At 39.9% G+C, this 23,079-nt stretch overlaps 5 protein-coding genes and 1 pseudogene across 9 annotated transcripts in view; 1 reads left to right on the top strand and 5 right to left on the bottom strand.

The window, feature by feature from the left end:
- Positions 1–2,832: 2,832 nt before the first annotated feature.
- On the bottom strand, positions 2,833–4,422 carry LOC112185117. The gene has a single exon (XM_024323327.1). It carries the CDS (start codon positions 4,420–4,422, stop codon positions 2,833–2,835), a length of 1,590 nt encoding a protein of 529 aa, XP_024179095.1.
- A 970-nt stretch (positions 4,423–5,392) lies between these two features.
- On the top strand, positions 5,393–5,857 carry LOC112185116 (protein trichome birefringence-like 19). The gene has a single exon (XM_024323326.1). It carries the CDS (start codon positions 5,393–5,395, stop codon positions 5,855–5,857), a length of 465 nt encoding a protein of 154 aa, XP_024179094.1.
- A 483-nt stretch (positions 5,858–6,340) lies between these two features.
- LOC112184547 lies at positions 6,341–10,059 on the bottom strand (annotated as a pseudogene).
- Positions 10,060–11,701: 1,642 nt separating this feature from the next.
- Positions 11,702–13,297, bottom strand: LOC112185115. The gene has a single exon (XM_024323325.1). The coding sequence runs from the start codon at positions 13,295–13,297 to the stop codon at positions 11,702–11,704; it is 1,596 nt and encodes a 531-aa protein (XP_024179093.1).
- Positions 13,298–14,417: 1,120 nt separating this feature from the next.
- The window catches only part of LOC112184548, a 43,277-nt gene continuing 34,615 nt past the window's right edge, over positions 14,418–23,079 (bottom strand). The window contains exons 1-7 of one of the 5 annotated variants that reach the window (XM_040513159.1): positions 17,117–17,541; positions 16,966–17,010; positions 16,045–16,160; positions 15,624–15,810; positions 15,424–15,501; positions 14,993–15,043; positions 14,418–14,876 (exon numbers count right to left, since the gene is read on the bottom strand). In XM_040513159.1, coding sequence (XP_040369093.1) covers positions 14,851–14,876; positions 14,993–15,043; positions 15,424–15,501; positions 15,624–15,804 — 336 coding nt within the window. In that variant the 5' untranslated portion in view covers positions 15,805–15,810; positions 16,045–16,160; positions 16,966–17,010; positions 17,117–17,541 and the 3' untranslated portion in view covers positions 14,418–14,850. Of the gene's footprint in view, positions 14,877–14,992; positions 15,044–15,423; positions 15,502–15,623; positions 15,811–16,044; positions 16,161–16,272; positions 16,374–16,965; positions 17,011–17,116; positions 17,542–23,079 lie in introns of those variants that run through there. The other 4 variants (XM_040513157.1, XM_040513156.1, XM_040513158.1 and 1 more) reach the window with 4 other exon arrangements.
- Positions 18,582–20,174, bottom strand: LOC121051344. The gene has a single exon (XM_040513614.1). It carries the CDS (start codon positions 20,172–20,174, stop codon positions 18,582–18,584), a length of 1,593 nt encoding a protein of 530 aa, XP_040369548.1.

The following is a 23,079-nucleotide window of genomic DNA, read 5'->3' as shown; positions in this document are numbered from 1 at the left end:
CAATGTGATCACCAAGAAGAACTTCCCCTAGATTTTCTCCACTGTTTACACTGTACAATCTCTTTGGGATTACAATAATTGAAGTAGTAGTACTCATATGGGTGTTTTGTCTTGTCAAGAAACTCAGCCAGTTAAATTGCCTGATCAGCCCACCATATAGATAAATTCCATACACTCTGTTTTGGGTTTCCAGAGTTCAATCATCTCCCTGTTTCAGAAAGTTTCTTCAACTGCAACAGCTACAACAAGCACAATTGAAAACCATTCACCTTCAACTAAGAACCAGAATACTATATAACAGGTTGGATGGAAGTTTAGGATTTATATGATCCTGACACTCAACAGTTTGCAAAAGTCAATTTGTGTCACTATGATAGAAAATGGATCTCCAGTGTGGAAATCGCGGGGACAACGCCGGGAAGATAGAAGCTGAGGGCTGCGGAGGAGATGAGGAAGAGCACAATGATTATTAACAAGGACGAACGGCCGGAGATCCGCCGACCCATCTTCGTCTTCTTCTTGTAGTTCAATTTCAGAGGAGAGAAAGAGGTGTTTACTGAGATAAAACTCAAATGTCAGAGCTTTTTTATTTCCATTTCTTCATTGATCGACTGACGAAGGAGCAGTATCTTGGTCAGAGGAAGGATTGAAAATATAAAACATTAGAACCGTTAGATGCATCTGATAGTGTGGGAGTCAATATGAAACACTAGATGTATGTATATACACTAGCTTAGGAAGCTCAGCTTGATAAGGGGCTTAGGAGAGGATCCTCTCCCTTTCCCTTACTCCTGTACCGTCTCCACCTAAGTCCCACAGGTGTTGTGTCATGCACTTTTCGCAGTAGTGCCACTATCTCTTAGGTGGTGATACCATCACCGAATAAGAAGTTGCCATCTGTTATAAATCATACTCATGATTAACCATAGTTAGCTAAATTAATTATCAGGAAAGAGAAAATGAGATTTGATAATAATGATTAAAGTTTTTATTCTTTTTTTTATAGAAGAAAATACTTTAATTATTCGGACGAGGTGATGGCGGCTGTGACTGCAACCTCCGGCAGCGCGACGACGTTGTCTTCATCGTGAATGGCAGCAATTTCGGTGAACCTAGCTCTCATCTCCTCCTTCCTCGCCTGCGCCGTCGCTCAGCTCCTCAAGCTCTGCACGTCCTGGTACAAAGATAGGAGGTGGGATTCGAAACGACTACTGGATTCTGGAGGAATGTCATCGTCGCATTGGGCGACTGTGACGGCGCTGATGGTGGCCGTTGGGCTAGACCAGGGTACCGAAGGACATGCTTTCGCTCTTGCTCAAATTACATATTACCCAAATTAATCTTCAGAAATTGGAATTCTATGAATTTGGGTTTGGGTGTTCGTAGCAACTCGAATTCAATAAGAACTGCATAATCAAAAGAGAAAGAGAAGTAATTGCTAGGCTTACGTGAGAAGAAGAAGGTGAATGCGGAACTGGGTTTTGGGGAGATAAGGAAGGCTGCGTCTTACAGATCGTTGCAGCTTTGGTGGTGCGACCGTGCGAGGGAGAGAGGAGAGAGAAAGAGGAGAGAGAAAGAGAGGATAATAAACAGAAATTAAAAATTATTAATTTGTAATTAGTAACCACAGTTAAGTTATAATACACAGGACATGTGTTTATTGCCCAATGTTTAGGTGGTTAGCAAATTTGAGTCCCCCTTTAAACCCTTAGATAGGTATGCGTCATTACAGGACGAGTATCCAATAAGCCTTTAGAGCATCTCCAACAACTTCCCTATAATTTCTCTATTATAGGGAAGCAAAAATTAAAATCTCACAAAAAAATTCTGCTCCAACTCCAACAGATTCTCTATTTTATAGATTCCATAATTCTTTCCTAAATCCTTCCCTAAAATTTTACAGATTGCTGTAAATATAGAGAATTTTGTTTTCTCTCTCATCACTATATCTATTTTAAGGATAATTATAGGGAATCTGTTGGAGCAAAATAGTCAAATTTTTCCTTAAAATGGAGAAAAAATCAAGATATGGGGAAGCTGTTGGAGTTGCTCTTAAACCCTTAGTAGCAATCCTGCCATAACACACACACACACACACTCTCTCTCTCTCTCTCTCTCTCTCTCTCTCTCTCTCTCTCTCTCTTAATTTGCAGGCTTGGGGATTTGAAATTGGTTTCAGAAAAGAGACCAATTCGTCGATTCTGGTCGGATTGTGATGTTGGGCTAAGAATTACTTGAGATTCATTGGGCTTTTTGGACTTAAAAATGGGTGGAGTTCCTGGTAATAGGCTCAAACGAGCAGTTTTCCCCTGTAAATGTTGTAGAGTGATGCAACTAATGACACTCAAATAGTCAAATTTGCTCACAATTTAGGGTTTACTGTTTACGGAAATGTATATCAACATACTATTCAAATATTAAATTCTACTATCATTTGGTCAAAGCTTGTCATTTTATTTTTGATTGTAAATCATACTGTTTTGTGTGTCTGTGTGTATATATAGCTAATTAATTCCTCCCGGAGCTAGATAAAAGCAAATATAAATTTTATTCCTTAAACAAACACACTCACAAACGTGCACGCACACATTTAACCTATGCCTATGTTATATATACATATAACATAGGTATAGGATTTTGTTACACAACAATCAAAGCAAAAAACTTGAAAAACAGAAAGCTTAAATTCCACTTTCGCAGGATCGTCGATTGCATTGAGCATATGCAACAAGCCGTTAAACCTGTAGATAGGTATGCGTCATTACAGGACGAGTATGTCTCGTGATGGTTTCCAGATGCTACCCACAACCGTCACTCTTCGGCTTAATCAAACTAGGGTTTCATGTCAGATCGAGCTGCTGCATCTTCTAATCCCAGCATTGACAACTCTTGTTCCTGGGTGGTGGTCGAGGTCACCTTGTTTTGCACTCTGGTGGTTGATTCAGATGGCACGGGCAGAGGTAGCTTTTGTTCTATGGAAGGGTCGACCGATGGGTCCGGCAACTTCTGCTGTCTGGTCGGTAAATCAGCTCTAGTTTCTGGCTCTTTCAGTGTTGTAACCTCATAGCGGAAGTTGTATGAATTAACACCCGTGTACAACCCGTCATCTTTCTTATAGACAACGGTTTTACCGTTATAAAGCACGTCTCGCTGATAATAAGAGTAAGGCACGTCACAAGTTCCCTTAGTCGCCATCAAGCTCACAGATATCGAAGTGTTTGCCGGCACTGTAACCGTGTAGGTGGTCTCCAACGTGTTTTCGGATGTAATTGTCTCTCCCCACTCGTATGATCCGGAATATTCTGCGGAAGCAGTGACCTCAGTACCGCCGATGAATGGAACTTTGAAGCTGGCGGTGGCACTCACTCCCACCATCCATGAGTGGCTGGCGCTCCACGTGCTACTCTTACTCTCCGTGTAAGCGAACTTGAATTCCACAGTGTTGGCTGCTGAGGTGTTGTTGCTGGCGTTTGCGGTGGCCATGGTGACCGGGGTCTCGCCGTAGATTATGGCATTCTTAAGGTCGAAGTCGGTGTTGTAGATTCTCCTAGAGAGAACAAGCTCTTCCAGCGTGAAACATGAGTTGGTTGGAATGCTGGTGTAGACTGCATTGAGGGCGTCGGTTCCATTAGCATCACTGATTTGGGCGCAAAATTTGTTGTTGCTTTTGAAAGCGACCTTATTACTGTCGACCTTCACCGGCCAAAACAAGGTGCTAGGATCGGTGGCAGCAACCCTTGGGTCAGACCAAATCCTGTCACTGCTGTTAAAAAAGTAGCTATTGTCGTGGTAGGATTTGATTTGTACCCTTCCGTCGCCATCAGTGGACACCTCAAACCAGGACTCAGGAATCCCCTTATCAGTGGATATGAACCTGAGCTTAGCATCTGCCACAAGCTGAAGGTAATTGCCGGTGTGACCTTTGAAGGCCACATGCTTTGGCAATATTACTAACGACTCCAAGTCAATGATGTCAAAGGTACCCTGATCACTCGTAGCAACATGTAATCTGAAGAACTTTTTGTTTTCGCCTCCACCTTCGTTCCATGCCGTTGCATATAGCTTTGCTTGGACATGGAACAACCGGGCTTGGTCAGGGTTACCATCAACTACCTGAGGCTCAAATAGTGTACACGACCATTTGGATTGGTCCTCTTCTGGTTCATCAGCCTCTGGAGTAAGGTTCACGTCACTCTCAAATTTCCTTCGCAGGAACTTTCTGTTCTGAGAACATCTGATATGTACCAGTCCCGTCCCAGTATTGGCCGTCACCACTTCGAACTTTGCTACTGGGCTGAAGACATTTGATCCGTTGACTTTGAGAAAGCCATGCGTCTCGGAATCAGAATCATTGTTGTAGTTCAAGTAAGTGTTGAACCACGATGATTTCAAAGCAATAGTGGGTGGTAATAAGAAAGACATTTTCTGAATGAAATAGAGATATATGAGTAAATGATAAATCCGTCTAGTTCAGAGATATTGTTTGTGTGGCTAGACTCTTGCCCTACATATGCTATTTATAACCAATGCTGAAGCAAGCTCGATCACTTGCTCAGGCCAGCCAATCGATCTTATCAGTTTGGTGATGTTCACATGGCGAAATGGGAAGAAGATCGAGATGACTTGACAGATTTTTTTAACATTGGATGAAAGCGCCGGCCGACTGGAATCCTTATCTGCAAGTGTAAACGACAAATATGTAATTTAAAACATGCTTTAATGTGAAGTTAATTACTCTGTATTGTCCAGCTAGAAAACATGAACCATCTCATCTTTGTTTGTAGTGCGAGTCCCATTTAATCATTTATTCCCCGTGCTCATAAATATATATGAGCCTAGTCGACCCTCGCGTCGTCATTCTCAGAACAAGACAACCAGTACTTCTTTCTTTCAATTGTTGGGCCTTTTTCCAGCTGGCATTTCTGGAATGCAAGAGCAACAGCCGGTTTGCATATGGAGCCTAGTAGAACCTTAAAAACATTGGGCTTTGTCACTTTTGTAGGAATGATTTGTAGATCTTTTAGCTGGCCCAAACGAGCAATTTCCAAGTCAATCGATATTTGGGTCATGAGTAACTCTAAGCCTAGAATTAGCATAGTACGGTTGCTGGATACGAAAGTAGTCGTCCTTGTGTTTAAGAGTTGGCTATCGAATTTTTTTTCATTGTATTTGGATGTTAATTACAAGAGATTTTTTAGGTGAGTTAGTGTTCAGTGATTACATACCCAATACTAATTCAAGTCGTTTTTATGAGTTTAGGTGATGACCAAACATTATAGAGCTTGTTGCAATCGACTATGTGATCGTCTCAGCAGGGCAATGGTTCTTCCGGCCGCTAGTGTATTATGAAAATGGTGGAAGTATTGGGTGTCACTGGTGCAACCTGGACAACATGACAGAGATTCCAGAGACCTATGGGTACAGAAAGGCCTTCAGGACTGTGTTTAGGACGCTCCAGAGCCTCGAAAACTATAAGGGTGTGACATTTTTGAGGACTTTCTCTCCGGCACACTTTGAAAATGGGGCTTGGAACGCTGGAGGGAGTTGTGGGAGGACGAAGCCTTTTAGCAAAGAGGAAATGAAGTTAGAAGGATTTATTTTGGACATGTATATGACTCAAGTAGAAGAGCTCAAAGCAGCACAAAACCAAGCTAAGCAGAAAGGTCTGGCTTTTAGATTGATGGAAACAACTGAAGCAATGCTGCTGAGACCTGATGGACACCCAAATTTCTATGGAGCCTCACCGCATAGGAATACGACTTATGCCGACTGTGTTCACTGGTGCTTGCCTGGCCCTATTGATACATGGAATGAGATTTTGCAGCATATGTTGAAGACAGGGCAGAGATCAACTTGAATGTAAGAATACATTTTATGTATTACCAATTGCTATTCTTTTATTTGAACTGTAATATAGCATATGTAGAAAATATGAACAGAGTTGACTGGTGAGTTATACCAGAAAAATCATAATTATGTTAGCATATCTTGTAGAGAAAAAGACAGGGCACCAGCACAAATATGATTGTGTTTTTGCTGGATACTAGCTTATTTTTATTAGCAGGGTTTGTCTTCTGCTAAGTTAGGAAAGTGTAAGTATCAGACTAAAGCAACGAAATTGCGCTGTTCATTCACTTTGGTCTCAATATATTCTTCAGCCGACACAAATTTGATTCAGACATCGAGTGAAATGGATAAACAAATATAATAAGTTGAGCATACTTCGACATGTTTTTATCCGTTAGAAGAAAGGCAAATAGGGACAGAGAAGCTTCCATTCCAAACGGAACTTTTTTTAACGAGTCAAAGCTCCTTCATAACACACACACACACACACACACACACACGAGATGTTTCATATACTGTCAATATTCAAACATTAAAAGCTTTCCTCCTCTCCCTTGTTTACATTTCTTCCCATTTTTAACAATACAAGACAGATCAGGTTTGGGCGTTTGGCACATAAACAGAACTCGGAAAGATCAATGTAGGATTCGTGGAACAAGTCTTCAAAATGAGATCCTGATGAAGACTAAGATGTGCAAAGCTAAAATGTAAAGCACAAACATCGACCTGAGCAGCATGAGCCTCTGCTGATTCTCTGTTCGGCCACCAGCATATTTGTCATGAGCGTCAAGGATATTGTCAGAAGAAGCAGATTCCTCTTTCAGATGTACTTCGTCCAAACCGATTTCTAGCAGCACTCATCTCATTGTTGCTGCTTTCAAGCTTCCTCCACAATCCATTTAATCTTTCTAGCTCCATCTCTTTCAAATGAATTTCACCAACTAGGCCTTCTGCTTGTGCCTATATAGTACAAGTGATCAAAGATAATATTGACACAACATAGAATAAATAAGAATATCCAAGTGTTACTGAAAAGTAAGGGAGACCTGTTTTGCTTCTAGTTGCTCAATAAGGCTATGATACTGTTTATCCACAATCTTCTCTCTTTGAGCTGCACAACAAAAATTGCGTAGAGCAGAGACTTTACAAGCTGGTATGACAATCCGTAGCACACTTGCATGGATTTTCATCTAAAAATTGTAATATCAACCTATAAAGCAGTCTGATTTAACATTCCAATAGCCACTATACATCACTCCAGACGAAACAGAATGCAGGAACACAGAACTAAGCTTCCATGTGGCAGAGAGCCCCTACCATCACAGCCATGCACTACACACCACGTTTTGAATAATTTTAAACCTTAAGAACCCTAAATTTGACCACAATTTTCTTGCCCATCTGGGACTCAAAATGAAAACCACCCTTCCTTTCCCTCTTTTTCTATCTATTTTTCGAGCCAATTGTCTTCTTTTCAGCTAAACCTTCTTGGTTTATGTGTGCAAGACCAAAAATATGCACAAAACAATACAGACTCAGAAGATACCGCACAGCTATCGTAATGTTTAAATGCATTCAAATAGACACAGGATTTGATGATGTAGGATACCTGGAGAAGGCCGGCTCAATGCATTATCTTGAATTTCTCCCCATTTTTTCTCTAAATCTTGAACTACTGCTTCCTTTGAACTCTGAGATGACAGGTTAACTTCTCAGCCACCAAAATAAGATAACACAGGTGCACACGCACTCTGAAAAAAGAACAAGATGTGAGAAAATTTTAAGATCAAAAGAAAGAGCAAGAACCAATTCTCTTTTCCTCTCCTCTAACTTGTCTAGCATAGCTTTCTTTGATGATTCGATGTCATCTCCAGTTTCAACTGATGTTTTGGAGTTGCCAACAGCTTCATCTGATCCGCGAGATCGACTGGTATCCAATGCTGAATCTCTTTCGGCGATAAGCATATTTGTGATGAGCTTCAAGGATATTGTCTCTTTCAGATGTAACTTTGTCTAAACCAATTTCTAGCAGCACTCATCTCATTGTTGCTGCTTTCGAGATTCCTGCACAATGCATTTAATGTTTCCAGCTCCATCTCTTTCAAATGAATTTCACCAACTACGCCTTCTGCTTGTGCCTATATAGTACAAGAGAAAACATAGAACTAATGTTCTACCATACATGATGAGAGATAATATTGAGACAACATCGAATAAATAAGAAAATCCAAGGGTTACTGGAAAGTAAGAGACACCTGTTTTGCTTCCTAGTTGCTCAATAAGGCTGTGATACTGTTTATCCAGAATCTTCTCTCTTTCAGCTGCACAACAAAAAATGCTTAGATCCAAGTAGTTTAATAGTTTAACTCTGACAAAAAAGGATGAAGCAACACACACAGAGACAACTAAGCTGCCACGTGAAGAGATCAACTACCATCACATCCATGCACCACACACCAAGTTTTGAATATCTTTACTCCTTTAGAAAACTAAATTTGACCACAAATTTACTCCCTATTTTCCCTCTTTCTGTATTTATTTTTAAAGCCTCTTGTCTTATTTCATCTGAACCTTCTTAGTTTATGCGCGCAAGACTAATAATAAGCACACAAAAATACGAACTCAGAAGATACTACACACACAGCTATCATAATGTTTAAATGCATTGAAATGGACACAGGATATGCCAAAAAAAATTTGATGATGTAGGATACCTGGAAAAGGTTGGCTCAGTGCATTATCTTTTCTCCCCATTTTTTCTCTAAATCTTGAACTACTACTTCCATTGAACTCTGAGATGATAAATTAACTTCTTAGCAACCATAAGAATATTAAAAAGACAACACAAGTGCACACGCACTCTGAAAATAGAACAAGACTTGAAAGAATTGTAAGATCAACAAAAAAGTTCAACCAACCAATTATATTTTCCCTTCCCCTAACTTGTCTAGTATAGCTTTCTTTGATGATTCCATGTCATCTCCAGTTTCAACTGATGTTTTGGAGTTGCCAACAGCTTCATCTGATCCGTGAGATCGACTGGTATCCAATGCTGTTTGTGCATTTTCCAGCTCATCTCTCAAATTCTTTTAAGTGTCCTCCATTTCCTGATAACAATATTCATCATTTCAACAAATTGGCTTAAAACTTAACTACAACGCATATCCTCAACATTATAAGACAGATTTCTTTCAAGTCTAAACTTCTGAGTTACAAATTACAACCACTAGAAAAGAAGGCAGACCAATCAGATACACAGTTCTAAGCATCATGGGAACTTTTCACATGACTAAATACATGGATCTATTAATATCCGATAAATATAAGCTGTAGGACCATAAATCTCACCTCTAACTTCCTCCTAAGTAACTCCACTTCCTCAATCTTCTCCTGTATTTTACTCTCACAGTTCGATATAGCCTTTTCATAAGCAGCATTTTCCTCCTGCAATGTCACCTCTCTCAACTGGGCCTGTCCACAAGTACAAACAGGAACTATATCAACAAAGGAAACATAAAAAGGCACTGATCACCTACAACCATGAAACTCAACCAGGACCAAAAACAAGGAAAAATCCCTGAACTTTAACACAATTTGCAATAGCCACAGCTACACCACACGCCCAGATAACAAAAATCCTGTGTTTGATCAAGATATGCAACAATCCAGAGGTGTACACCAGAACTAGAATCAAAATCAAAGACCCAGATAGAGAAACCTCCTAATTCGAATTAAAGCAACACGCCCAGATAAGAAAGATGCAAACTTTGAACAAGAAACGCAACAATTCAGAGCTGTACACAAGAATCACAATCAAATTCAAAAACCCAGCTACTAAGTTTAGAGCAGAACCTGTTCTCGGGTGGAGGAATGGGCGTTCAATTGGAGGGCTAAGGCGGCGTTGGAAGCGAGGGAGTGAGCGTGGAGATGAGGAAGGCGTTGGGAGATGTCGCTCGGAGGGATTCTGAGCCGTAGATCATGGATCAAACGGCTGAGAGAAGCCGCTTTTGAATCCAAGTCCAGGGCGTACTTTTGCTGCTCCGGTGTGAATATCAGTGGGATTGAATTGGGATTGTCGTCTTCGTCGCCTTGACCGCCGCCGGCTCCGACTACGTCCGCCGCCCATGCTAGCAATCCCGCCATAATTCTCTCTCTCGCTCTCTCTCTCTGAATTTGCAGTGTTGGGGATTTGAAACTGAAACTAGAAAAGAGACCAATTCGTCGATTCGGGTCTGGAGTGTGATATTTGGGCTAAGAATTCATTGGGCTTTTCAGACTTCTAAAATGGGTGGAGTTCCCGCTAATAGGCCCAAATCAGTGGTTTCACCATGAGATGATAAGATTTTTTCTCTAAATCTTGAACTACTAGCTTCCTATGAACTCTGAGATGACAAGTTAACTTCTCAGCCACCAAAAGAATGTTAAAAAGATAACAATAGTTCAGCGTTTAGACACTCTGAGTAGAATCAATTAAGCACCTTTGAGTTATATTATTAGCAATCAGAGATGTGTACGTAGTTCAAACGGATCACAAATGTCAAATATCACACTGCATGTCAATCATGTTTAAGCTACAATTGATGTTTGTGTTAAAAAAAAAAATGAACATTTGTAAGAGCAATATGATTTATATCTCTCTGCATGTGGCTGGTATACTCATTATTGTGAAATGTACTCATATCATAGAGGGTATCTCCTAGATCCAGCTTGATAGCACCACTTCTCTACACCAGCATCTTATTACCCATGAAGCCAGCTGGTAACTCACCCAAAGAACAAGGCTTCTTTGTATTTCGTGCACCTCCCGGTGTCCCTGAGCTATTATTTACCTATTGGCGTGCTGGTTGCTTTAAAATAGGCAAGGTTTGTGGTAAATGAAGGAAGAACATACTTGTCGCTCTATTTTCCTCCGGCCAACAAACCCTCAAATGCAAAGTGATCAAGCTGATTTAAGCATGTATACACTCTTGGCATTCTAATCTTCAGATCTACCAACCTTTAGATCAAGATCATCTGTTGCTAGCGTTGCCTTTTCATCATAAGTTAATTGATTCCTCTGAACCATCCCCAAATTCTTGCTGGTTAAGAATTGTTGTGCACAATGTAGAACGTTATATATATAGGTGCATTCATACTTGACAATGTAGAACATGCATGCATGAAAGATCATCTTCTTAATCATATATATATATATATATATATATATATATATAGAGAGAGAGAGAGAGAGAGAGAGAGAGAGAGAGAGAGAGAGAGAGAGAGAGAGAGAGAGAGAGAGAGAGAGAGAGAGAGAGAGAGAGAGAGAGAGAGAGAGAGAGAGAGAGAGAGAGAGAGAGAGAGAGAGAGAGAGAGAGAGAGAGAGAGAGAGAGAGAGAGAGAGAGAGGTTAGTTTTCGATTTTGTACTTCAAAAGATTAGTTTCAAGATCGTATATCGAAATGCTGTAAGTATTTATTTAGATCACAACCATCTTTGATAAAATAATTGTGATATCTTGAATAATCATGTAAAATAGTGGTATTTGCAAATACTAATTCCTCCTGGAGCTAGATAAAAGTAAATATAAATTTTATTCCTTAAACAAACACACTCACAAACGAGCGCTCACACATTTAACCTATGCCTATGTTATATATGCATATAACATAGGTTATAGGATTTTATTACACAACAATCAAAGCAAAAAACTTGAAAAACAGAAAGCATAAATTCCACTTTCGTAGGATAGTCGATTGCATTGAGCATATGCGACAAGCCTTTCAACCTGTAGATATATATGAGTCATTAGAGGACGAGTAAGTCTCGTGAGGGTTTCTGGATGCTACCCACAACCATCACTCTTCTGCTCAATCAAGCTAGGGTTTCATGGCAGTGCTGGCTGCATCTTCTAATCCTAGCTTTGACAACTCTTGCTCCGGGGTGGTGGTCGAGGTCACCTTGTTTTGCACTCTGGTGGTTGATTCAGACAGCACGGGCAGAGGTAGCTTTTGTTCTATGGAGGGGTCGACCGATGGGTCCGGCAACTTCTGCTGTCTGGTCGGCAAATCAGCTCTAGTTTCTGGCTCTTTCAGTGTTGTAACCTCATAGCGGAAGTTGTATGAATTAACACCCGTGTACAGCCCGTCATCTTTCTTATAGACAACGGTTTTACCATTATAAAGCACGTCCCGCTGGTAATAAGAGTAAGGCACGTCGCAAGTTCCCTTAGTCGCCATCAAGCTCACAGATATCGAAGTGTTTGCCGGCACTGTAACCGTGTAGGTGGTCTCCAACGTGTTTTCGGATGTAATTGTCTCTCCCCACTCGTATGATCCGGAATATTTTGCTGAAGCAGTGACCTCAGTACCGCCGATGAATGGAACTTTGAAGCTGGCGGTGGCACTCACTCCCACCATCCACGAGTGGCTGGCGCTCCACGTGCTGCTCTTACTCTCCGTGTAAGCGAACTTGAATTCCACAGTGTTGTCTGCTGAGGTGTTGTTGCTGGCGTTTGCGGTGGCCATGGTGACCGGAGTCTCACCGTAGATTATGGCATTCTTAAGGTCAAAGTCTGTGTTGTAAATTCTCCTAGAGAGAACAAGCTCTTCCAGCGTGAAGCGTGAGTTGGTTGGAATGCTGATGTAGACTGCATTGAGGGCATCGGTTCCATTAGCATCACTGATTTGGGCGCAAAACTTGTTGTTGCTTTTGAGAGCGACCTTATTACTGTCGACCTTCACCGGCCAAAACAAGGTGCTAGTATCGGTGGCGGCAACCCTTGGGTCAGACCAAATCCTGTCACTGCTGTTAAAAAAGTAGCTATTGTCGTGGTAAGATTTGATCTGTACCCTTCCATGGCCATCAGTGGACACCTCGAACCAGGACTCAGGAATCCCCTTATCGGTGGATATGAACCTGAGCTTAGCATCCGCCACAAGCTGAAGGTAATTGCCGGTGTGGCCTTTGAAGGCCACATGCTTTGGCAATATCACCAATGACTCCAAGTCGATGATATCGAAGATATTCTGACCATGCTGCTCTCCATATAATCTCAAGACCCTTACTGCTCCACCTATGTCCCATGCCGTTGCATATTGTTTTGATTGGACATGGAATAACCGGGCTTTGTCGGGGTTGCCATCTTCAGCTACTTGAGGCTCAAATAATGTACATGACCATTTGGATTGGTCCTCCTCTGGTTCATCAGCCTCCGGAGAAAGGTTCACATTACCTTCAGTTCTCCTTCGCAGGAACTTCTTATTATGAGAGCATCTGATATGTACCAGTCCCGTCCCAGTATTGGCCGTCACCACTTCGAACTTTGCTAATGAGCTGAAGACATTCGATCCGTTGACTCTGAGAAAGCCACGCGTCTCGGAATCAGAATCATTCCTGTAGATCAAGTAGGAGTCGTTGAAACTGAAGAACCAGGCTGAACTGAGCGCAATAGTGGGTGGTAATAGGAATGACATTTTCTGAACGAAATACAGTATTTAGATGCTAGATCCCTCTATTTCAGTGATCTTGTTGGTGTGGCTAGACTCTAGCTCTACATATGCTATTTATAACCAATGCTGAAGCAAGCTCGATTTTTTTTTTTTTTTTTTTTTTTTTTTTTTTTTTTTTTTTTTTTTTTTAAGGAGAAAGGGATTAGGCGATATTAGTTCCTCGGAGACAGACAATGCAGGGCACTTGTCCCACCCTCAAACCCGAAGGTGAAAGCTCGATTACTCGCTCAGGCCAAGCCGATCAATCTTATCAGTTAAAACGATGTTCACATGGTGAAATGAGAAGAAAATCGACATGACCACGCATCATCTACTTGGATGAATTCGCCTGCCGACTGGAATCCTTATCTGCAAGTGTAAACGACAAATATGTAATTTAAAACATGCTTTAATGTGAAGTTAATTACTCTGTATTGTTTAGCTAGATAACATGAACTATCTCATTCTTTAAGAGTTGGGACCAATCCATCTTAGTTTGTAGTGCAAGTCCCATTTAATCATTTATTTCCCGTGCTCATAAATATATATGAGCCTAGTCGACCCTCGTCGTCGTCATACTCAGAACCAGACAAACCAGTACTTCTTTCTTTCTATAGTTGGGCCTTTTTCCAGCTGGCATTTCTGGTATGCAAGAGCAACAGCCGGTTTGCATATTGAGCCTAGTAGAACCTGAAAAACATTGTAGCCTAAACAAGTCATCGACCACACGTCTCCATTTCCATATCTAATCCAAACTCCACCCTACTCTAATGATGTGTTTTTTGGCATTCCCTTTTCTTTTTTAGGCCATCACAGTATCAAAGTAATGACTATATTAACTGTCAAGTCATGAAATAAAGATAACTATTTAGCAAAATGTAATAAACTCCACTGCTACAAAGAAACACACAAGCTCAGACACCATTTTCTTATGGAAATAGCGCTGTTCATTCACCGTAGTCTAAATATATTCTTCAGCCTACACAAATTTGATTCAGACTTCGAGTGATACGGATAAACAAATATAATAAGTTGAGTATACTTCAACATGTTTTTATCCTGAAGTTAGCAGTAAGGCAAATAGGGGCAGTGAAGCACCATTCCAAACCAAAACTTTGTTAACAAGTCAAAGCTGCTTCATACTTATATATAAGATGTTTCATACAACGTCAATATTCAAACAACGAAAGATTTTCCATCCTCTCCCTTGTTTACATTTCTTACCCGTTTTCACAATACAAGACGGATCAAATTTTGGCACAGAAACAGAATTTGGCAATGTAGGATTCATGGAACTACTCTTCAAAATGAGATTCTGATGAAGACTAAGAGCACAAACATCGACCTGAGCAGCGTGAGCCTCTGCTGAATCTCTCTTCGGTGACAAGCATATTTGTGATGAGCTTCAAGGATATTGTCTCTTTCAGATGTAACTTTGTCTAAACTGATTTCTAGCAGCAATCATCTCATTGTTGCTGCTTTCGAGCTTCCTCCACAATCCATTTAATCTTTCTAGCTCCATCTCTTTCAAATGAATTTCACCAACTACGCCTTCTGCTTGTGCCTATATAGTACAAGAGAAAACAAAGAAGTAATGTCCTACCATATATGTGAGAGATAATATTGAGACAACATCGAATAAATAAGAAAATCCAAGGGTTACTGGAAAGTATGAGACACCTGTTTTGCTTCCGAGCTGCTCAATAAGGCTGTGATACTGTTTATCCAGAGCTGCACAACAAAAAATGCTTAGATCCGAGTAGTTTAATAGTTTATCTCTGACAAAAAAGGATGAAGCAACACACACAGAGACAACTAAGCGATCCCCAACCTTCACATCCATGCACCACACACCAAGTTTTGAATATCTTTACTCCTTTAGAAAACTAAATTTGACCACAAATTTATTCCATATTTTCCCTCTTTCTGTATTTACTTTTTAAGCCTCTTGTCTTATTTCATCTAAACCTTCTTGGTTTAAGCGCGCAAGAGTAATAATAAGCACACAAAAATACAAACTCTGAAGATACTACACACACAGCTATCATAATGTTTCAATGCATTGAAATGGACACAGGATATGGCAAACACAATTTGATGATGTAGGATACCTGGAAAAGGCTGGCTCAGTGGATTATCTTTGCTCCCTATTTTTTCTCTAAATCTTGAACTACTACTTCCATTGAACTCTGAGATGATAAATTAACTTCTTAGCAACCATAAGAACATTAAAAAGACAACACAAGTGCACACGCACTCTGAAAATAGAACAAGAGTTGAAAGAATTGTAAGATCAACAAAAAAGTTCAACCAACGAAATCTATTTTCCCCTCCTCTAACTTGTCTAGTATAGCTTTCTTTGATGATGCTATGCCATCTCCAGTTTCAGCGGTTGTTTTGGAGTCGCCATCTGATCTGCGAGATTGACTGGCATTCAGTGTCTTTTGTGCATTTTCCAGTTCATCTCCCAAATTCTGTTCAGTGTCCTCCATTTCCTGCTAATAACAATAATCATCTAATTTTAGAAATATTTCGAGTATGGCTGTTAAATTAACTAAAAAACCATATCATCAACATCATAAAAAAATCTCTTTGAAGTTTAAACTACTAATCAGTAGAAGAAAGCATTTCAATCAGATGCATGTTTCTGAGCCTTATGGAAACTTATACAAGACTAAATACATGTATAACAGCATCATATAGATACAAGTTGAAAAACCTTAGAAGCCCACCTTTAATTTCACGCTAAGTAAATCTGCTTCCTCAATTTTCTCCTCTATGTTAGTTTGATGCGTTCAGTTTGAGATGCAGCATTTTCCTCCTGCAATGTCAGCTCTCTCAACTGGGCCTGTCCACAAGTACAAACAGGAACTATATCAACATAGGAAACATAAAAAGGCACTGATCAGCTACAACCATGAAACTCAACCAGGACCAAAAACAAGGAAAAATCACTGAACTTTAACACAATTTGCAATAATCACAGCTACACCACATGCCCAGATAACAAAAATACTGTCTTTGATCAAGATATGCAACAATTCAGAGCTGTACACCAGAACTACAATCAAAATCAAAGACCCAGATAGAGAAGCCGCTTTTGAATCCAAGTCCAGCGCGTACTTTTGCTGCTCCGGTGTGAATATCAGTGGGATTGAATTTGCAGTGTTGGGGATTTGAAACTGAAACCAGAAAGGAGACCAATTCGTCGATTCGGGTCGGATTGTGATATTTGGGCCAAGAATTACTTGAGAATCCTTGGGGTTTTTGGGACTTCTAAATGGGTGGAGTTCCTGCTAATAGGCCCAAATGAGCAGTTCTCCCCTGTAAACGTTTCAGAGTGATGCAGCTGATGACACTCAAATTTGCTCACGATTTAGGGTTTAGTGTTTAGGGAAATGTATATCATCTACATACTATTCAAAGATTAAATTCAACTACTTTTCGTTCAAAGCTTTTCATTTATTTTTGATTGTAAATCATGCCGTTTTTTGTTTGCTACCAAATACATGAAAGTATGTGTTAATTGCTTGGCTATCATAAGGGATATGTTGAAATGTTTCTCCTTGAACCTTGCAGATACCATTCCTGATTCATAAATTGTGTATTCACAGAATAATAACGTTAAGAAAACAAGAGAGAAAAGCACCAACCACAGCAAAAAATCATGGGAAGGCTGACAAATTAAGATTTGAAACCTGCAGAATGAAACATTGGTTCAGAATTTAGTTAATCACGGACTATTTAAATAGACTTGAACACCCAACAATTATATTTACTAGAAAAACGAAGAGAATAGAATACCAGCTGATCAGCCCAATTTTCAGTACAAGGATAATAGTATTTATGACCACATGGCAAAATTCCTCATCTCGGATTCCTCTTCCAGTGTCCAACTCGTCATTAGAATCATAAAAAAGGATTGTGACCCTGTCATGCATTACGGATACTGTGAATCTGATTGGGTGGCATTCTTGATCAGATTCTAAGAGTACTGATCTTGTACAGCCAATATTTTTTTTCACAAGCCTCTTTCCTTTACGTGGAGTTTCAACCATGCTGGTTCCTTCGACACTGGGAATATTTCTTTTTAGCTCTAACTGAATGCCTGCAAGACTCCTAATTAATTGTCGATCACAGGAAGAGATGGCAATAAGGATATTGATTACTCCCTAGTCCCTACTTTCTGACGATCCAAATTTAAGGCCATAAATTCATGGTTACTTGATCAGAGAGTCATCGATCAGGCTTTATAAAATATGCTAGCTACAAAGTAAAGATAGAAGTTCTAAAGGATTCTTTCGTTTGATAAGTACTTTAACAGAAAAGCTAGGGGTACGTGCATGAGAGCCAAAAGACGAATGTAAAAAGAAGCTAAAACGTACTGTAACACATACACGTTCTATACGAGGACCCAAAGGATATATTTACCATGACTCCCTGACTTGGTATCAATCTAGCGTTCCAATTAAACTTCATGTTAACTAGCTAGCACCATTATATTGTTCTCTAAACCACAGGGATAAAAATTCCAATCGGCATATAGATGAATTCTTACCTCTATGCTGAGTAACCTAAATAAAGGAGGATCTTTAAAACAGTCTCTCCTACCAGATTGCAGCTCTTTGTTTGAACTTGTTTTCACAGATTATTGTTTAGCTTCTGAGAACTATTGTTTTCTTTAAATTCAGGAAACAAATTCTGCAGCAAATTTACATGGAAAAGTATTTCAAGTCATTCACAGCAAAACAAATCTTCCCGGAGGAGAAACAAAATGCTTCAACAAGTCAATTTACACAGTTTTCGATTTTGTACTTCAAAGATTGGTTCCAACAACGTATGTCGGAATAGGGTAAGAATTGAGATCACTAACATCTTTGATAAAATAATTGCCATATATATCATGAACATTCACAAGTACGTAATTCCTCCTGGAGCTAGGTAAAAACAAATACAAATTTTATTCCTTAGACAAACACACACAAACAAACACACAGGCACACACACATATGCGCGCGCGCACATATAACCCATGTTATATATACATATAGCATGGGTCATATGATTTTATTACACAATCATCAAAGAAAAAACTTGAAAAAAAGAAAGCACAAATTCCACTTTCACAGGATAGTCGATTGCATTGAGCATATGCAACAAGCCTTTAAATCCGTATATAGTTATAAGTCATTATGGGACGAGTATGTACCGTGAGGGTTTCTGGAAGCTACCCACAACCGCCACTCTTCTGTCCAATCAAGCTAGGGTTTCATGGCAGATCGAGCTGCTGTATCTTCATTGACAACTCTTTTTTCGGGGCGGTGGTTGAGGTCACTGGGCTTTGCATTGTGGTTGATCCAAATGGCACGGGTAGAGGTATCTTTTGTTGTTTTGATGGGAAGATTGATGGATCCGGCAACCACTGCTCAGAAGGCGATGAATCAGCAGCTGTAGAATCCGGCTCTTTCTGTGTAGTAACCACGTAACGGAAGTTGTATGAATTAACACCCGTGTACAGCCCATCATCTTTCTTATAGACAACAGTTTTACCGTTATAAAGCACGTCCCGTTGATAATACGAGTAAGGCACGTCGCATTTTCCCTTGGTTGCCATCAGGCTCACAGATATAGAAGTGTGTGCCGGCACTGTAACCGTGTAGGTGGTCTCCAATGTGTTTTCGGATGTAATTGTCTCTCCCCACTCGTATGAACCGGAATATTCTGCGGAAACAGTGACCTCAGTACCGCCGATGAACGGAACTTTGAAGTCAACGGTGGCACTCACGCCCACCATCCACGAGTGGCTGGCACTCCACATACAGCTCTTACTTTCCGTGTAAGCAAACTTGAATTCCACAGTGTTGGCTACTGAGGTGTTGTTGGTGGCATTTGCAGTGGCCATGGTGACCGGGGTCTCGCCGTAGATTATGGCATTCTTAAGGTCGAAGTCGGTATTGTATATTCTCCTAGAGAGAACAAGCTCTTCCAGCCTGAAGCGTGACAAGTTTGAAATGGTAGTACTAGTCTCGTTCACGTTCAGACCGTCTTGTATATAACCGGTGTGTCGGGTGCAAAATTTATCGTTGCTCAAGCATTTGAGAGCGACCGTACTATTGTCGACCTTGACTGGCCAAAACAAGGTTGGAGGTGGGCAGCCGTTGGAGTTTCCATCAGCAAAAACGCAGTTGCCGTAGGTTGCATCGCTGAACCTCAGGTAGTTGTTGCTCAAGCTGTTGAACACCTTGATTTTCACCCTTCCATCGCCATCGGTGGACACTTCGAACCACGACTCAGGAACCCCCTTATCGGTGGACATGAACCTGAGCTGATTACTGTCCGCATGCCGAAGGTAAAGGTTGTTGCCGGCTTTGAAGGCCACATGCTTTGGCAATATCACCAGTGACTCCAAGTCAATGATCTCAAAGGTACCCTGATCAATCTGATCGGCATGTAGTCTCGAGAACTTTTTTCCACCTTCGTCCCATGCTGTTGCATATTTTTTTGATTGGACATGGAACAACCGGGCCTTGTCGGGGTTGCCATCAGCAGCTAGTCGAGGTTCAAATAGTGTACACGACCATTTGGATTGGTCCTCCTCTGGTTCGTCAGCCTCCGGAGAAAGGTGGACATCGCCTTCAGTTCTCATTCGCAGGAACTTTTTGTTGTGACAGCATCTTATATGTACGAGTCCCGTCCCAGTATTGGCGGTCACCACTTGGAACTTTGCTAACGAGCTGAAGACATTCGCTCCATTGAATTTGAGAAAGCCATGGTTCTCGGAATCAGAATCATTGCTGTAGTTCAAGTAATAGTTGAACTGTGATGATTTCAGAGCAATAGTGGGTGGCAATAGGAACGACATTTTCTCAATGAAATATGTAGATGATAGATCCCTCTGGTTCAGTGATCTTGTTTGTGTGGCTAGACATCTTGCTGGATATGTGCTATTTATAACCAATACTGAAGCAAGGTTTGATTGCTAAGGTTTCTTTATCAGGGGTCAGGTTTCTTGGCTACTAATTGTTCTAGATAATGTCTTTATTCCCTTGTTGCTTTTATTTTATGTTCTGTTTGATTCTCAGGTTTCTTTATCCTGGGTCACGTTTGATGGTAAGGTTTCATAAGATTAATGGTATAAAACTTTATTATTAATAGCTTTTTCTAGTAGATAAGGTGTAGAGAGAGAGAATACGTACGTTTTAATTGAATAAGATCCCGTAAAAATTACTAATACAATCGCAAATTTGATTCCTACACCTAGATTACCGTATTCAATCTTTATCGACTTGTGCATCAGATTTTTAAAATACAAAGCACTCCTCGTCTCTTCCTTTATCTTCTTCAAACTTGGGTGTTCATTTCCTGTGTTCTTCTTCTCCTCCTAGTTTCAATCTTTTTCTATTTTATTTTTTTTAATTCACTGAACTTGTGATTTTTTTTGTTTTGCAAAAGAGCAAGCTTGACTTCACTCGTTTTACTTAGAAGGCATCATGGAATGTCCTTCATCTACAAATATTAAAACAAAATCAAATTCAAATCGAGTTAGCCATGTTTAGATTTGAAAAATAATTTGAACTGATTTGAGCCAGTTACTCACTTCAAAATGAATTGATCTGTAGGGCTGGATCAGAACAAAATGCAGAAACATCAGCGATGCCAATATCAAAGCGCAAGACAAGCATCAACAGTGATCCACCACGATTGAATATTTTTGATTGGGATTGAGAGGTTCTAATATATGGGGAGAAAATGAAAGACTTTGTATTTCGGTTTTTGATCTCTCATGCTCGTTGCTATCAGTTCTAGTTGCTCAATCTGACCTTTCACCAGAGGAAAAGAGATAAGGGAAAGGTGGTGATGTGGTTTTCTGAATTAGCAATTGAAAACTCTCTATTGTATATACTAAGGGCTATGACTTTTATAAAAAAAAACTGATGTTGCTGTGTTGTGAGAATAATCATCTGTGAATTAAAACAGTTTCGTGTTTGGTAAATAATATTTTTAAAAGTGTTGTCAGTACATAAACCAATTGCAGAGCGTGTTTTGATCCACAACAGTTTCTAAAAGCAACATCTGGGCTGCTTCTAAAATCTGCTATCAGTGACATATAACTTTCAATTAAAGCTGTTTTTTATTTATTTACCAAACACAATAAAATCTAAAATTTTGAACAAAAGCTGATTTTTTAAAAAAAAAATGAAGCAATCCCAAACGGAGCCTAACTTTGTGTATTTTTTTTTTTTTTTTTTTGGTTACAACGAGGCCCAAAGGGCCTAAAGCAAAAAGAGACACAAAGAAACACTACCCATGGAGGCTAACTTTCGATCTTCTGCTCCTCATAACTCCACAAATATCATCCATAAAAGCACTTGAAGCTTGAGGGGGGGAGTATTGAAAATAACAATCCCAGGATCATGAGAGAGGCTGCTCTTAGCCATGGCATCAGCTTTGTGTATTTTATACCAAGGTATGCAATGCAAAAAAATACAGTGGATAATGTTTGGTAAATACAAAACTAATACCAAAGAATAAAATCCGGAGACAAGCAATAAAAAAGGAAAAAGTGAAAAGGCAAAAGGGAAAAGGAAAAAAGAAAATGGTGACTCAATTCATATAAATACCTTCAAAAATTGACATTGACGAAAGTAGTAATTTTGTCAATTTAAATGAAATGACCAATAAGACTAGCAAAAGGAAGGAAAAAAAAGTATGTTCTTACCTTGAGTCGTTAATATTCCTTCTCCAACATTAAAGTCATAATTTCAGTGATAAAGAATGAAAGCACCATTTAGTAGCCTTCAAATGCGGTTAAGAACTTTTGTGTTCTATTCTACAAAAGTTTGTTCTTACGGTCTTACCTTCAGTCGTTTATATTCCTTCTCCAACATTAAAGTGATGATTCTGTATTAAGTAATCAAAGCACAACTTAGCAACCTCCAAATGCGGTATTGATTAAGAATTTTTGTGTTCTATTCTTTTTCAAACTAAAACTCTAGATTTCTTTGCATTCAGGAGCTTTTTTTTTTTTTTTCCCATGTTCATTTTTACGTCAAAATTATCATCTTTCTTGTTAAACATTTCATGAATGGTGTTATAATTAAGCAAGATTGGTATCTTGCTTAAGTTCTCATACACGACTTGCTCTGCTGTGGATCTATGCTTCCACCATACCTTTTCTTTTACTCATGAACTACTAGGGTTTATGGGTTCTGCAACACATACAACAACGACGAATGACACACACACACACACACACATATATATATATATATGTATATATAATGAGAGGGGATCAGAAGCGGACGTCTGCAAATATGCAAAAGTCCAGACGCCGCTTGCGGAGGCTTTGCGCGGTGTGATTGGGGTCTCTAATCTTGTCGGTGCCGAACCACGTCTCCATCTTGATATTCTTCTCGTCGGTGGCCTCCTTAGTGACGAGTTCGAAGTCGAAATTGGTTTGCTCGGAGTTTCTGTTGAACTTCCAGCGCAGACCTCCGACTTCGATCATGTTGGCCCTCAATCTTGATGTTGACGCCGTCCGGAGTGTCCTTGGTCTCCGAGGACAGAACCAAAGCCGCCATCTGCACCACCCTGAGCCTCCTTGAAAGGCGTCCGCACTTTTGCATCTTTGTAGACATCCGCTTGTGATCGGGCCTCTATATATAATATAACATAATATATATATATATATATATATATATATATCATATTGGTGATTAAGTACAACAATTATCAACGGGATTGAGTGAGTGAAAGGAGAACTCATG

Source organism: Rosa chinensis, chromosome 2, assembly GCF_002994745.2.
Source record: "Rosa chinensis cultivar Old Blush chromosome 2, RchiOBHm-V2, whole genome shotgun sequence".
NCBI classification, from domain to species: domain Eukaryota; kingdom Viridiplantae; phylum Streptophyta; class Magnoliopsida; order Rosales; family Rosaceae; genus Rosa; species Rosa chinensis.
The sequence above is the reverse complement of the archived record's forward strand: the minus strand, read 5'-3'. Positions and strand labels throughout refer to the sequence as shown.

Coding starts and splice junctions, on each gene's coding strand:
- LOC112185116 (XM_024323326.1), top strand. CDS start 5,393: ATGACAGAGATTCCAGAGACCTATGGGTACAGAAAGGCCTTCAGGACT.
- LOC121051344 (XM_040513614.1), bottom strand. CDS start 20,174: ATGTCGTTCCTATTGCCACCCACTATTGCTCTGAAATCATCACAGTTC.
- LOC112185117 (XM_024323327.1), bottom strand. CDS start 4,422: ATGTCTTTCTTATTACCACCCACTATTGCTTTGAAATCATCGTGGTTC.
- LOC112185115 (XM_024323325.1), bottom strand. CDS start 13,297: ATGTCATTCCTATTACCACCCACTATTGCGCTCAGTTCAGCCTGGTTC.